Source organism: Pagrus pagrus (genome assembly GCF_965226575.1).
Source record: "Pagrus pagrus genome assembly, chromosome: 3".
NCBI lineage: Eukaryota > Metazoa > Chordata > Actinopteri > Spariformes > Sparidae > Pagrus > Pagrus pagrus.
The window spans coordinates 10,895,500-10,910,857 of NC_140187.1; the positions used below are offsets into that span (position 1 = coordinate 10,895,500).

Genomic DNA, 15,358 nt, shown 5'->3' on the forward strand with positions numbered 1-15,358 from the left:
GCAGCCACAAGGTGGCAGCAGAGGCCTCCGCATCGCCCTCTGGTTTTACAGACTCGAGCTGTGGTCAGAGGGTTGAAAGGACTCACAAAGTGGAGTCTGCCTGCTTCTCGTTAAATGTAAGTTACACCATAAATAATCCAATCATTGTGGCTAAAATTTCAAATAAACACTGCGTCGTCTTGTCTTCATCCAGCTGCAGTCTATGACATGTTTTATGTTGTTGATTTATATCTTTCTGCGCACGTCAGATGACTGGATAAGTGATTTACAGAGAAATAATGCATCAATAATGAGAACCACAGATGCTCGAGTAAGTTTTTTATTTCTTTCTTTTTTTTTTTTAAATTGACCTCTTGTTAGTGACCATAGAAAATATTTGTCTTTGCACTGGGCAAAGACAAATGCATCCCCTTACAGCCCTTTCGTTTGTTTTTACACTTTTCAGTAGCATTTTTTAATTTTTTTAATTTTTTTAAAGCAAAGGCCTGTGGGATTTATGTGGCCCTGAAATTTGGGAGCACAAAAATCAAATGCTGAACTCAGTTTATGTTTTTTAAGAAAATAATAATAATAATAATAATAATAATTAAAAAAAACTTGGATTCACTGAATAAACGCACCTTTAATTGTATTTAGCTGAACGTTTGCATTTACTGTAATATTGACGTTAGATTTATATAATTTTCGTTTTAATTTGATTCATTAAAACCTCAAAAAATACATATTTGGAGGTCAAATAAAGTCTGACATCATGAGCCTATAAAGAAACACATTTTATCTCATACAGATAGTCTTTAACAGCCTAGATTCGTATTAGAAATGTGAATTAAATGACTCTCTTACGAAAAAATAACAGTATTTTATAGTTATCAATGGTCTTAAATCGTATTGTCTGATGGCAGGTGTCGCAGCTGCGGATCAGAAAAGGTACAAGGTTATTTTTCTCGGAGCGAGATCTAAGCTACATTCTCAACCACGTAGTCAAGTCAAGACACTTTGATCTGTTCATTAGTTTAAGCCAAAGTATTTTCTTGGGGTGGGGGGGATCAGATAACAACAGCGACTTTAGGCCTCAAAAAGCTTCAGTGGCTTTTGAAAGCAGATTCTTTTGGTCAGCCTGAGGCGATGTGGCTTTTTTTGGGGGGGTGGAATTACCTCATCTCCAAATGTCCTCACGTCTGTTTTTCACCTTTTCTTAAACTTTAGCCCGTGTGACACTGTTTCTGTTTCTTTTTCTTTTTACCCCCCCACGCAACAATAGCAGATCATTATGAGATTAACTATAATTCTGTCTCTAATCCTGTGAGAAAATATTAATCTTATAATTATCAAAGATGTATATACTGGTCTTTAATACATCCGTGCGCCACTTTTCTCACCTTGATCCATTTCCAGTGTGCGTGTTACTCAATATCACACATAATAAGTGCGCCTTTTTCATTCAGGAGCCACAGATGGATTGTTTTGATTTATCACACTCAGGTGTATTACCCCCGCGCACGGCGCATGCGCACTGCACGGCCGTCAGGTGAAGTCGGCGACGTAAGCCTCTCATGGTTTCACTCAGTCGCTGCGTCTCAGTGGGATTGCTGTGGCTGGAGCTTCGCAGATGTCTGTACTGGAGAGGATAGACTGGAGGGTGAGTTCACTCGCGTCTTTTCCTTTTACAGCTCACTTAGTTCAACCCAACCTGCATCATGTTTATCGCTTTCTGCCGCTGAGCCTATATTTGTTTTATTACTTTACCGCCATAATCACCTGTTTGGGAACCGCGCAGCGCCGTGCGCGCCTCTGGATAACCTGTGTTTAATGTCAATAAGGCCACGGCTTCAATCTGGAGAAAAATTTACGTAATTTGGTTTGAGGCTATGGATTAAAAACATGCTGTTTATGAGTAAAACTGAAATATGCTTATAATATAATAGGCAGCAGGCACGTTTGTTTTTTCCTCTTACGTTATTTCTATAAAAAAATAACCACAGAATTTGTTTATTTTTCTCATAAAATATAAGAGTCCTGCAAGGATAAGAGAAAGGAATCAAAGCCAGTGCGTGCATATAACGTGATATAGGTTATATAGTTTAATTTAGATGATTTGCAGTATGAATATAAAGTGAATAACAGTGTGACCTTTCGCAGGGGCTATGTGGAAGGCGAATTTTAGATTTCAGTGGTTTTATTGTGAAAAGCCACTTCATAACTCAGCTATAAAATATGATGTATTTTATTACAGTAAAGCAACCAATTGGGGGAAAGAAAAAAAAAGTCCCTGGTTGATTTGTGACATGTTTCCACGGATCTATTTAATCTGAACACCTGACATCAGCTGCGCCGGTTGTCTCCGCAGACATTGTCATTAGAAGTGACAGGCTGGAGCATCAAGACATCACCGTGCAGGCCAAGCGTGACTAACTTCCTCAAGGTCTGCTCCAACGTAAAACAACATTTAATCAGCGCGCATTTCTCTCCTGCTCCGCATCACAACAAGCCAATAAGGACCAACACGCAAAAAAAAAAAAAAAAAAAGGGATAATCCTCAGAGATAATTCTCGGTCAGCCCACGTCCTGTTGTTCCCATGGACAGCAGACCATCACAGCGTGGGTGGACTGGACGCCACAGGCTGTTGTCCTAAAACACAAAGGTCTGTCCAATAATCTCATAAATGATCCCAGTGACATTTAGCAGCCTGCTCTCAAATGATACAAAACCAATTAATACAAAAACATGGCTGCAGATAATGAACAGACACGTTATATTCTGTTGAGGAGACTTTTTTGTTTTTATTTTTAAAAAAAGATGCTATTTAAAGTTTTAACGGCTAAAATAAAATGCACAAAAACTTAACAATAGTAAGGTCGTTATAATGATAATAATAATAAAAGATGAAGACAAAACAAACATCTTTTGTCCTCACTTGGGGATTTAATGCATACCAAAGCTTCAAAGCAGCAGCAGCCGTGTTGTGGACACCACAAAGCTCCACCAAAAATGTAAATGAAGTTAAGAAAGACTTGTTTGTTGAGATCCCTGTTTTAAAAGCATGATGCTGTTAAAGCCTCGGGCTCATTGCGGTTTCAAACAAGCACCTAACCACCCCTGTGAAACACCGACATTAATATGTCATGGGGTTCATTTGAGTGCCTTTAATTCTATTTGCTGTAATATTTTGCTGATTTTCAGCTCAAAAAATCCACCAAAGACATTTGGAGTATTTAGCCAATTTAGCCATAGTGTCATGCGTAAAGAACACAGCAGGCTATTATTCTACCACACTTCTGATTCTGATGATAGTAAATGTGAATGACACCAATTCAAGCAACAACAATAATTATTACAACAGCCTTATTTAAAAACAAGAATTAAGATGGAAAAAACAGGCTACTTGGCGTGACTGGGTGTAATTCAAAGCAGTAGGAAATGATTGCAAAATGCAAATAAGTCTATTTATATTGTCTTATCTTGATATTGTAAATGAATAGGTTTTATAAACTCTTTAAAAAAAATAAAAATAAAGATATTTTCCTGTCATAATCAACAAACATGTCGCCTCTTAGACCAAACTGTTAAGAACGCCATCAACATTCTAGAACGTCTCCCACCGAGCCATGTGATTGGCCTAGAGGCATTCCACGACCTGAGGTGCTCAGTAACCTAGCAACAACTACTATCAGAGTTCTGACACATATTATCGACAGCAAGCTTTTAATGGAAGAAATATATATATAGCCTATATATATATATATATATATATATATATATATATATATATATAGTATTTATTTTCTTTTTAGCAAGAAGTTAACACGTGTTGCAGCCTTTAAAGCTGCAGTGTGTAGTTTTTTTTGGAGAAATTCAAACTCTAAATTTTAATATTTACCCAATAATGAGGTAATAAAACAAAAACTCAGAAATATTAATCTTTTCCATGACTGAACAAACAAGCTGTTCTCAGAGGAAAAGAAGTGGTTTGAACACTGTTTTTGCAGCTCTAAAGGTGGTGGGGTCCGCCACATACAAACAAAGTAAAACAGTCTGAATCTGTGTTGTCCTTTAAGGTCAGTTTGTTTATTCAGTCATGAAAACAAAGAGAGTGTGTTTATGTAGTTGGTTTAGGCATGAAAAAAAAATCACTCTCTCTCTATTCTGATTCAAATTTCTTCCCCTGAAACTACACCTCGCGCCTTTAACAACACCCCCAAGAACGAAACCTTTGGGTTTCTTCATTAAACATCGATCTGAGTCTGCAGTCCTCAACCAGAGCCTACAGGTGGCCTGTCGTCAGCTTACTCACGGGGTCTGAGGAGATGAAAACAAACAGTAAAACAAAACCATGAGGCGCTGAGAGACTTCAGTAAAGTCAATGGGTTTAAATGTCTGACACTGTACATACGGACGGAGCTCTGATTGGACCGCCGCCCCGCCAATCAGCAATATTTTCATGTTCCCCCTTGTCGCTGACATCATCGCGCAGGGTGACGCCCCCTCGGAGCGGCTGTGCAGATATAGTACAGTGCTCCTGTGGGCACCGATAAGACTGAACATCGCCGTTTTGTCCATCAGAGGGAGTCGAGTTTGTTATATGCGCCGCTCTCGCCCACTTCCACAGCAGAGCTGCAGAGCACATTGGCCGGACAGGGGGGGGGAAATATCACTTGGCTGGCGACGATCATTTTTCCTCTCGTGGTGGCTGTGGAAACTCATATCTGTGGTCGGAGAGTCAGTCGGTCGGTCAGTTCAGCCTCCTCCAGCCTTCACCCACAACTTCAACCTCGATCTCCGCCGCAGCTGAGCACCAGAGGCGGGTTTTCATGATCGCCGGGAAGAGGCTCTTACTTTTTCCACACCTGGATTAACTCGCAGACGACGATATATATTTTTTTCTTTTTCTTTTATTCTTGTTTTGTGTGTGTGTGTGTGTGAGAGTGTGTGTGTGTGTATGTGTGTGTAACCGGGAGGCTTTTTCTCTGTCAGAATGTTGTGGAAATTAGCCGACAACGTGAAATATGAGGATGACTGCGAGGTGAGTGCCTTTTTTTTTTTTGATTGGCACCGAGCAAAAAAAAAAAAAGTTTGACGTTCAGTGACGAGAGAGACTTGAAGGAGGATTTATTGATTTTTAAAAACTTTTTTATGGTATTCTAATGATAAAGATAAGATAAGATGGAGGAGGATAACATGGAAAACCTCAACTGTCATCATAAGATGGGAAAACATGGGGGAAAAAATTGAGAGAGGCGCCTCAACTGTAAAAACAAGATGCAGCTTTCAGAATAAATGCGCAATAATTATTTCTATAAAAACAACAACAGCAATAGACACGACACTTATAATATTGTTAGCCTATTAGCTCTTCAAAATATTTATTTTCCAGAAGTAGCACAGGCTTATAATTAAATATTAATAATTAGGCCTCAGTTGATACATTTTATTATGATTTTAAAACCCACTTTAATTAAAATAACAAGGCAGACTGTTCATTTATTTCTAAATAAGAATATTAAAATAAACCCTTCGTTAAGTATAAATATAAAGTCACCATTCCCTTCAGTGGAGGGCAACAGACACTCGGTTGCCTTCAGGGGACACATGTCACTACCTGCCGCCCTCTCACACCTCCCCTCTCTCTCCCCCCAGGAAAGGCACGACGGCAGCAGCAATGGGAACCCCCGGCTGCCTCACCTGCCCGCGGTCAGCCAGCACCTCTACAGCCCGTCTCCCTCCCTCTCACACTCGGCCAGTTCGGACTTCCAGCCCCCGTACTTCCCGCCTCCCTACCAGCCCATCTCCTACCCGCAGTCCGGCGACCCTTACTCCCACCTCGGCGACCCGTTCAACATCAACTCCATACACCAGTCGCCGTCGTCGAACCAGCAGCAGCCGTGGCCGGGCCGGCAGGGCCAGGATGGGCTCGGCGCGCACGGCAGGAGCGGCCTGGCGAGTCAGATCCTGGGCCTGGAGGGAGGCTCGTCCGGGGTGAGGAGGGAAGGGTTCCGCCGGCCGGAGCTGCTCCCACCACACGCACACAGCATCGACTCGTCGGTTATTGGGGATAACATGGGGATGCACGACATGGGGCACGGACTGGAGGATGTTCAAGTGAGTGAGATGAAATGACTCTTAAAGTTGTGTAGTGAAGTCGATGAGGCTGAAGTGTGCGTGCGCTGTGCGTGACACAGGCAGCCAAATACCACACATATTTGAATGCCATTAAAGCAGAACAAAAAGCTAAAGTCAATTTAAATAGGGGCATTATTTTGACATCACTTAAAAGATTAAAAAAAGAGCCAAAGGTCACCATTAATCATGTTCCTGTCACACATGTATTGTTTCCTTTGTTTTGCATGAAAGAGGTGTAAAAGAGAACAAAGTCATCTGGACAGATGTTGAATTTAAATCCAGCTTGTTGGTGTTTTTAAACTTTGCTCATTGCTGCTTCTGTTCTTTTTTTTTTTCTTTATCAGCATGTAGATGACCACAGTATTATTATGGCAGATCAGACAGTCATCAAAAAAGGTGAGTTTACTCCTCGTTTGTGACTAATCTTAATCTTTAGTGGAGAGGAACCACAGCAGTTCTGTTAATTTGACAAGGGAGAGAAAAAAAAGCAGTTCTGGAAAATGCTGCCTGGGGTACATGCGCCTTTGTGCAACCAAATAAAGATGCAGTAATTACTGGCAAGGGCTGGAAATTTACCGTAAGGGCTGTATTTTTTTTTTCTTTTTTTTTTTTTTTCACTCTCGCACTCATACTTGGGATTGTCATAACAGTTGCTTCTATAGTGGCATGTCAGTGCGGGAGTACAGCAAAGGAGGAGTCTTGTATTTGTACTTGCACTGCATACACTGATAATCCTCATAGCCACGAGATGCACTTATCTAAGCTCGATGTGATCCACTGCCTATTCTGTCGGTGAAGGTGCTTGAATGGGTGCCCAGTGGGAAAGAGCTGATCCCTTTAAAAAAACAAAAAAACAACCAAAAAAAAAACGGCAGGCTTTTGACAAGACATGAAAATTGAGCAATCTCACAACCTGGCCGTTGACTGTTAGAGAAGAGGAAGGCTTTGGATCACCTTTAGGCCGGTTAAGCTCGCAATTGCAGCTCCTTTCTGTTCACCTTCACAGGAAATTGCATGCGTTGATCTTTGCAAGCAGTGTTTGGCTCTGCAGAACCAGCTTTTGGCAGGGTGTGGCATTAGGGCTCGCATGTGAAGGACAGTTTAGTAATTTGTTGGGACATGAAGTGTTTTGAGGGAGAACTTATCCCTGCTGTTTTGTCATCAGGGCTCCAGTAAACCGACCTTGAGTCAGAGGGAGATCAGCTCGAGACACCGTATTTCGCTGCACAGATAGATAGATAGATAGATAGATAGATAGATAGATAAGGTTTTACTTTTCATATTAAAATATTAACTTCACGCTTTAGTTCCACATTATCAGGCCTGGCCAATATCACAGCGGCGTGGTTAATTCTGTGACATTTCTGTGCGATTTTACAGTAAAAACAATTGCGTTTTTTCCTTTTTTTTCTAAAATCACAATAGCAATTACTGTGCCAACATTACGATGCACAGTTAACAAGCAGAAAGCCATTTGCACGGCACGACAAACCAACCAGTCTCCATTTGTTACGGAAATCAGTGATGGCTCATTATATTGTTCCCATGCTCAAGGGCACGCTATGGGCAATCTAGGTTTTCCATTTGTAAACAATGGCATGTCATTCCCAGCCATGTGCCCCAGAGGAGCCTTAAAGTACTGATGTGACTCTGTGTGATTTCTGTCTCAGTATTAGGACTACGAGGTGGCAGGAACCTTGATCGCTTACAGAGGACTTATTATCAGGGGGGCATTCTTGCGGGTGAGGATGAAGATAGCTATGTTTTTGTAGTGTGCTGTACTGTTCTGTTTGTCCGATGCCTGTCAAAGTGCTTTTGTGGGGGTTGTTAAAAAACATTTCGTCTGACTTGAGAACCAGCATCAAACACACACAATGTCTTAGAGCAAATAAAAACAACAGTACTGAGGTGTATCTGTGCCTCCGATGAGGGGCAGTCTGTGTGTGTGTACCTGTTTGTGGATGGTGTTTGGCATGAGGGCATTTTAGCTGTTTAACCATCAGGCACCCAATGTTTGGAAAGCCACACAATATTTCGAAAGTCTCTCCTACAGCAGACGCTGGTTTTCTCAGTCGTGCAGAGCTGCATACACACTCTTCCTTGTGATTACGTACAAGAAAAACACAGATTCCCTGTTGCACAAAGGGATTATGATGATTAGAGTTTATGTACATACACAAGAAAAGTGTATATACAAACAAATTCCATTGCAAAACCAGAATCTTTTCCTCTCTTCCTTTGTACTTCTTTACTCGTAAGCTTACCCACATTTTTTCCCCCTCTCACCCTCCAGGACCTGTCACTCTTCCCAAAGGCAACGCGCTGGGTCTGCCTTTCCAGAAAGAGTCCCTGCTGGGCATGGTATCAAACCCGACAGAGGTATTCTGCTCCGTACCGGGCCGTCTATCCCTGCTGAGCTCCACGTCCAAGTACAAGGTTACCGTGGCTGAGGTCCAGAGACGTCTGTCACCCCCTGAGTGCCTCAACGCATCGCTCCTGGGAGGGGTTTTACGCAGGTCAGAGCTCAAACTCATTCAACGTGACAGCGGGCTGGATTTAAGGCTATTTCCATGTTCTTCCTTGTAGAAGTCCTCAACAGAACAGGAATACAATAGCACTGATTCAAGGAAATTTAGGGCAACCAACCCAAACATAATTCGTTTCCTTGGTTTCTTTTAATATTTCTTGCAACTGCAAACTGCTGATAAGGTTGACTGATGGTTTCGGAAACGCTGCTGGGCAACGTGTTGATATTGTAATCGTGATATGAGACAATATATCTATAAATAGGCTATTTAATGGTTTTGAAGGCTGCTGTACAGTAAAGTGGTGAAATATTCTGATCCTATCAGACTGTTCTACTTGTTCTAATACTTGCCTTTACCCACTTATTCATTATATCCACATTACTGATGAATATTTATCAAAGAGCTCACTGTGTTAAAGTATTGTGAAAGTACCAATTTTCATCCCGACAATATTGTCGCAATATCAATTAGAGCTCGGTCCATACAGCGGTTGACATCGGTTGACCAATATTATTGGCCAGTGTTGGACTGTGACAGATATATTGGTATCGACATATTTGTTGTCCAAAACATGCCATTATTAAAATATTTTTTTTAATTTTTTTTAGAGATTATATTGCAGAAAAAAAGTGTGATTTAATATTATTGAAATCCCGGTGAAATTGAACATTTAAGTGCGCTGATGTTATTTTAGACAACAACGTTTATAGTTAAACTGGAAGATCTCCTTCCTCCATTACATATTTGTGTGATTGGGAAGTTTCTGATAACCACAATTGAGGGATCATTGCAAAAAAATAGTGTTTATCGGCCGATACATTGATAATGGAATTTTTTACTCCCTAATAGCTGCCCCTAAAATTGAGTATCAACCAGGCACATATATCAATATCGAGCTATTTGGTCAAAAATATCCAGATATTTGATTTTCTCACCCTGTCCTGGCAGTTATGAAGTGCTGTTGAGGAGATTTCAAAATATCAAGATATATGTCACGCAGCACGATATAGCCTAAAAATATCGCAGCATTATTTTAAGGCCCTGCCGCCCAGCCCTACGTCAGATAAGAATAATCATCACACTGAGGAGTTCCAGCTCTACTGATCTGTAGACTAAAGCTCAGCAGCCCATGGGAAAGGCTCCTCTAAAAGCACAGCTTGGCTCGGTTGGTCTGGCTCATCAGTTTTTTTGCGCAAGGTTCGTGACATTCTTTGTGCGGTCTGCAATTTTGGTTCTCTGCTTCCTCTGGGGATAGGTTACATCAACACAGTTAGTACCGATGTGAAGACTCCGTGGGTGTGTTTTTGTGTTTGTCAGGCGCTGCAGCATGGGCAGCTTTATCCGTGGCGGAGCAGTTGACCTCATGGCACATATGTTAGTGTGGCAGTCTGCTGAGGGACTGTGAGTTTGCAGTATGTACCCTGACCGGAGCGTTTTGTGCTTGAAGTGCACGTTTGCCACTTCCCATGTGCCTGTGTTAATGCTGACATGCACACACACACACACACAGCGACACACACACATGCACAATCGCAGACATTTTTAAGTAGGTCATATAGCAATAGGAGGGGGATCGTTAGCAGAGGGACAGAGGTGGGAGGCGGGGGTGAAGGGGTTGGGTGTGTGGGGGGGGGCACTCATACACACATGCCTCTCTAAAGATGCACCCGCCATGGAGAGCGAGAGGTTGCCCCGCCAGTCATGCGGAAAACTGAATCGGCTGTAGCAAGTGGGGAGTTTAAGTGTTTCTTCCAAACAAACGTGTGTGAGTGATTCCTCTGCTATGCTTTTTGAGCGGAAGCGTCAACCATGACACTGCTGTTTTAGGTCAGGGGAGCCTGTTTGTGAGATTTATTTGTTATCAAGAGTGCACAGGGAGACCGTCTGAAGGAATGAGGGTATCTGCAATCAATACAATCGTATAAATCAATCGGTGCCTGTTATTTTATGAGTTATGTGTCCTCTTTGAGATACTAATCGCAGAAAAATAACCGTGATAATGTGTAGGGAGATGTGTAACGACATTTAATTTCTGAATCCTCCATTAATAATTCTCACACACTGCATCATCTGTCTGAACTACTTCACAACTGTAGACTTGATATGTAATTTTTTTTTCGTTCCCCTTCTGCAGAGCCAAGTCCAAAAATGGCGGTCGCTCCCTGAGAGAAAAACTGGATAAGATCGGGCTCAACCTGCCTGCAGGAAGAAGGAAGGCAGCCAACGTCACTCTACTTACCTCACTTGTCGAAGGTATGACATGTCACTCAGGAGTGCATAGCTCCTTCTCAGGTGTAATTACTGTGTGCAAGGACTGGAATGTCGCTGCTATAGTGTGCGAACGTCAATCTCATTCACACGGTGTGTGTGTTTTAAGTATGGTACTGTATCTTAAGCCATTCTCCAGACACCATTCATTGTTGAGATACTTCATCTTATGTAGATGATGTGAAGGGCGCAGAGTTTGTTTAATTCATGAGGAACTTTGTTTCGTTAGTTGTCCTTCTGTCCCCATGGTGATTCTGTCCATTTATTCAACATCCCTGTTAGAATTGCATTATTTTGCATTACACCGTACACGTCATCTGATATTTTCTCCCTTTAAACGTCTGCATCATGCATCACGGCCCATATCTTCAGTTATTTCACGTCGGGGGAGTCGGGTAGTCATAATGACGACACAGCTCGACACCTTCACCTCAGAGCCTCGGATACTAAAACACCATCGTCAGTCAGACAGTGACGCTTCACCATTATCACTTTGATCACATCTGCATGTACCTGCCGCGGGCTGAGGTAGAATATTTTTTCTCCTCTTGCTCCCCACACGCTTAATTTTTCTAAACGGGCTGATGATTCTGTGCAGGAGAATGACTGCGGGCCTGTGTTATTTAGAGACCTTCAAAGCTGAATTAAGCCTTGTTATCTTGTGTTTGGCTCGCCAGGAGGGCCTGCTGACCTTAAAGCTTGTGCTTCTGAATAGCCGTCCCTGTCCTCGAGTGATGTGCGTATCTATCAATAAGCGGTGCTGTTGGTGCTGTGGGCACTCTCTGCTAGCATTTATCCACATAAGCCCATTATGACCATGCAAGTCAAACCACCCTGAAGACGGAAATATATTCATCTCACTAGCTCTCGTTCCCCCGAGCTAGAGAACTGAGCACAAGTGATTATTCTGTAGTTCAACTGCTTCACTTCATGCGCCTTGATGCTCGGTACAAAGCGGGGCTGCAAATATAATGCTTTAAATTGATAAACTGCTGAGGCCGGCCGAGTTTACCATTTGATCTCAGAGTGTCAGAGGACATGCAGCGATGATGTCTGCGGAAATAATAAGAATATTTATATTTTCGTAAATATGCAGGCTTGCTTTGAGACCAAGAGACAACTGTGGAGTTGTCTTTTAATCTAACAGAGTTTGTTTTCTTCTGTTTTCCTCTCAGGTGAAGCTGTTCATTTAGCAAGAGACTTTGGTTACGTGTGTGAGACAGAGTTCCCGGCAAAGGCAATTGCTGAATACCTGGGCAGGCCACATGTGGAACGCAATGAGGTTAACTCTCGCAAGAACATGCTCCTCGCTGCCAAGTAAGTGTCACGTCTGGATGGTTGCAATTGCCATTGGCAAAGGATGTAGCAATCCTGACAAATCTAGAACTTTTTATAGCGCTCATTGATAAATTGTGGATTTTGTGAACTGTATTTTCTGCACACTTGTCAATTAAGTATTTAATCTGCTTTTCTCAGGCAAATCTGCAAGGAGTTCACCGACCTGCTCACTCAGGACCGCTCACCACTGGGAAACTCTCGGCCAGCCCCCATCATGGAGCCCGGGATCCAAGGCTGCCTGACCCACTTCAGCCTCATCACTCACGGCTTCGGTTCTCCGGCCATCTGCGCCGCCATGACCTCGCTTCAGAACTACCTGAACGAGGCGCTCAAACAAGTGGACAAGATGTACCTGAGCTCTGGTAGCGACACCCAGGGATCCTCAGACAGTGGGAGCAAATCTTCCGACAAAATGGACAAGCACAGGAAATGAGAGCTCAAAGGAGAGTCCTTATGAACTTGAGAACCCCCCCCACGAGTCCCTTAATCTCGCTGCCCTGTCTGCCCTTTTTGGACTTAAAAAAAAAAAAAAAATCAATATTGATTGATAAGTATTGTCATTTTTGAGAGCTGAATTTGTGCGTGAGTGTGTATGTGTGTGTGTGTGTGTGTGTGTGTGTGTATTCGCACTGTTGAATTTATATCATATTTTTTTTGAGAAGTTGATGATTTTAAAGAACTTTTCACAGCTGGCTGCAAATCAGTCTGTGTTGGCACCTATACGCCCGCGTGCCGGTCCTCGGCCGTGACACGCACCACATCGTTCTAACCACTATGCAGTTCCATACAGTTGCCAATGTGCTGATGCTACAACCATGAGACCTGCGCTCTGTTGACAAGAAGAGGAAAAAGAACAAAGTGCATACTGTTTTTGTCTCCCCAGAGGACATCATTTCAAGATGAGTTGCTGTGGCTGTGAATTCCTCTCAGCACCCCCCCTCCCCATCCCATCCCCTCCTCCTCCTCCTGCTCTGTCTGGAGGCAAATCCACTGATTTCCTGTGTCTCAATGGACTTGCAAAGGACATTTTTTTTTTTTTTATGAGAAAGAGAGAGAAGAAAATCCACTTCACTCTTTTGTGTGCTTGATTTGTACAACCACTTCAAAATGGCTCCAGTGTTATTGTGCTTTGTTCATGAGCGATGATTTGAATCTTATGTAGGCCTGAATGAGAAAAGATGATTTTTGGTTTGTCAGTCTGTGTTCGTTCAGAAACCAGAGACTTTAAAGCCTCTTCAGTGTTCATGTGGATAACAGGCGTAGCAATGCTTCCATTGTTACTTCTTTTTAAAACCTGGCGGCGAAAACACGTTATTTTTGTGACCGTGTTAGGTATTCATTATTCTTAGTATTTAAAAAAAACCCAGAGTTACCATCAACCTAAAACAGTTCAGTCCTGCCAGAGTGTGTATGTTGTGAGAATGTTTCAATGTATATATTTCTTTCTTTGAAAATGTTTTTAATTAGACATTAAATTCCAAACATAGAATTTTATCCAGTGTCTTGTCCTGGATGTAAATATTTTCTAATTTATGTTGTAATTTAATGGGCTTGTGTAAATAATGGTATCATTCTGGTGTATGGTTTCACTTTTTATGATGACGTGTTAAACTTTTATAAATGGGTTAGTTTTTTATCAAGTAGAGGTTAGGAAGTGGGCATGATATACTTTTTTTGAGAATATGTTTGAAAAAACTGTTTTAAAAGTTTCAGGAAAAATAAAAGTAAAAAGACTCGAGCCTGATTCAGTGACCGAACCCATTGGCCACACACACACACACACACACACACACACACACACACACACACACACACACACACTGTTTTTGCACTATTGTTGTGTAGCCTCCTTTTCAGCAGTGTTTCACAGATGATGGTGAAGTCATGTGTTGGAAGATTTTCCTATTAATAAACAGCAAAGAAAAAGTCCCCAAACTAATGGGAACAGTAGCCATCATTATCTGCTCTCACTTAGCTTCACAAATAGGCTGTGTGGCTCAGTGAAGAGCAGAGCCACAAAAGTACACCATGTGATGAACAAAGATTCACAGCTGAGAGCAGACAAATGGCCTGTTTTATGTTTAAACTTAGAAAACTATTGACACAAACTGAAAAAAATTGACTCAACCCCATGCTCATGGAAAGTCGGGTGAAGTTTCGTGGTCTATTAAACATTTCTGGAGCTCCACAGGAAAACAGCTTTGCAGCACTCTCCTAAACAACTGAATAAGATGGGGAATTGTTTTAAAAAAGAGAAAAAACAAACAAAATTTAAAAAATATAATGGCTCCTTATAGATCATCCAGTGTCATCCATGTGTTTGGAAGCCCTGAGACCCCAGATTGATTTAAAAAATGTGTTATCTTAACCCCTCAATGCACGGTCGAGACGGGGTGTGCTAACACTTTTAGCGTAACAGCTACAGTGAAGATTTCAGCTTAAAAAAGGGTGTAAATAACATCCCCACAAGCCACTTTTGGACCTCTGGGATTCCCAAAAATGTGCATTATGTCGGGCCAGCCACGTGGAGCCATTTCATGTATTTTTTTGGTTCTTTCTTTTTATGTTTTAAAACAACTCCCCATCGGCTTCACTTGTTAAGGACAATGCTGCAAAGCTGTTTTGCTGTGAGGCTCCAAAAATGTTTTGCGGCCTACAAAACTTCCCCTGACTTTCCATCGGCATGGTGGTGAGCAGATAATGAATTAATCTTCATTTTCGGATGACTCTTTAACATCCTCCCTTGCCAAGCTTACAGTAATTTGTCTCCTGCTCGCTGTTGTTTGCCCTCACGTGAAGTGTCCGTCCCCTTTGAGTTTCAACGTGTAGCTTGGTCTGTGGCAATGCGGTGCTGCGAGTTTCACACCGCAGAAGACAATTCCTTTTGATGTCTGTGAGAAAACGGGGTTGTGCAAAAAACTGCAGATGGGGTTGAGCTTGCTTAATCATCACTTGCCCAGCCAGTCCCTGCTGATTCATGTGGTCTGTCTGTTTATATGTTTCAGGAACTTTCTGCCACAGTTAAGTGTCTGAGCTGTAGTAACACCAAACCAGTGCATTAAGCTGGATTTATGAGCATTATATTTGATGTCCACGACATTATGTT

The 15,358-nt window shown here is 42.0% G+C and overlaps 1 protein-coding gene across 3 annotated transcripts; it reads left to right on the top strand.

Annotated features, from left to right (window-relative positions):
* The first annotated feature begins 1,596 nt into the window (after positions 1-1,596).
* tfap2c (transcription factor AP-2 gamma (activating enhancer binding protein 2 gamma)) lies at positions 1,597-13,990 on the top strand. Of its 3 annotated transcripts, none has more exons than XM_084350019.1 (8): positions 1,597-1,639; positions 5,636-6,097; positions 6,463-6,514; positions 7,789-7,860; positions 8,412-8,634; positions 10,781-10,899; positions 12,090-12,231; positions 12,391-13,990. In XM_084350019.1, the coding sequence occupies exons 1-8, from the start codon at positions 1,610-1,612 to the stop codon at positions 12,683-12,685; spliced, it is 1,395 nt and encodes a 464-aa protein (XP_084206145.1). In that variant the 5' UTR covers positions 1,597-1,609; the 3' UTR covers positions 12,686-13,990. The 3 variants fall into 3 exon arrangements, with proteins under 3 accessions (XP_084206145.1, XP_084206144.1, XP_084206146.1); XM_084350018.1 differs by lacking the exon at positions 1,597-1,639 and adding an exon at positions 4,067-5,021; XM_084350020.1 differs by lacking the exons at positions 1,597-1,639; positions 7,789-7,860 and adding an exon at positions 4,067-5,021.
* Positions 13,991-15,358: the final 1,368 nt, after the last annotated feature.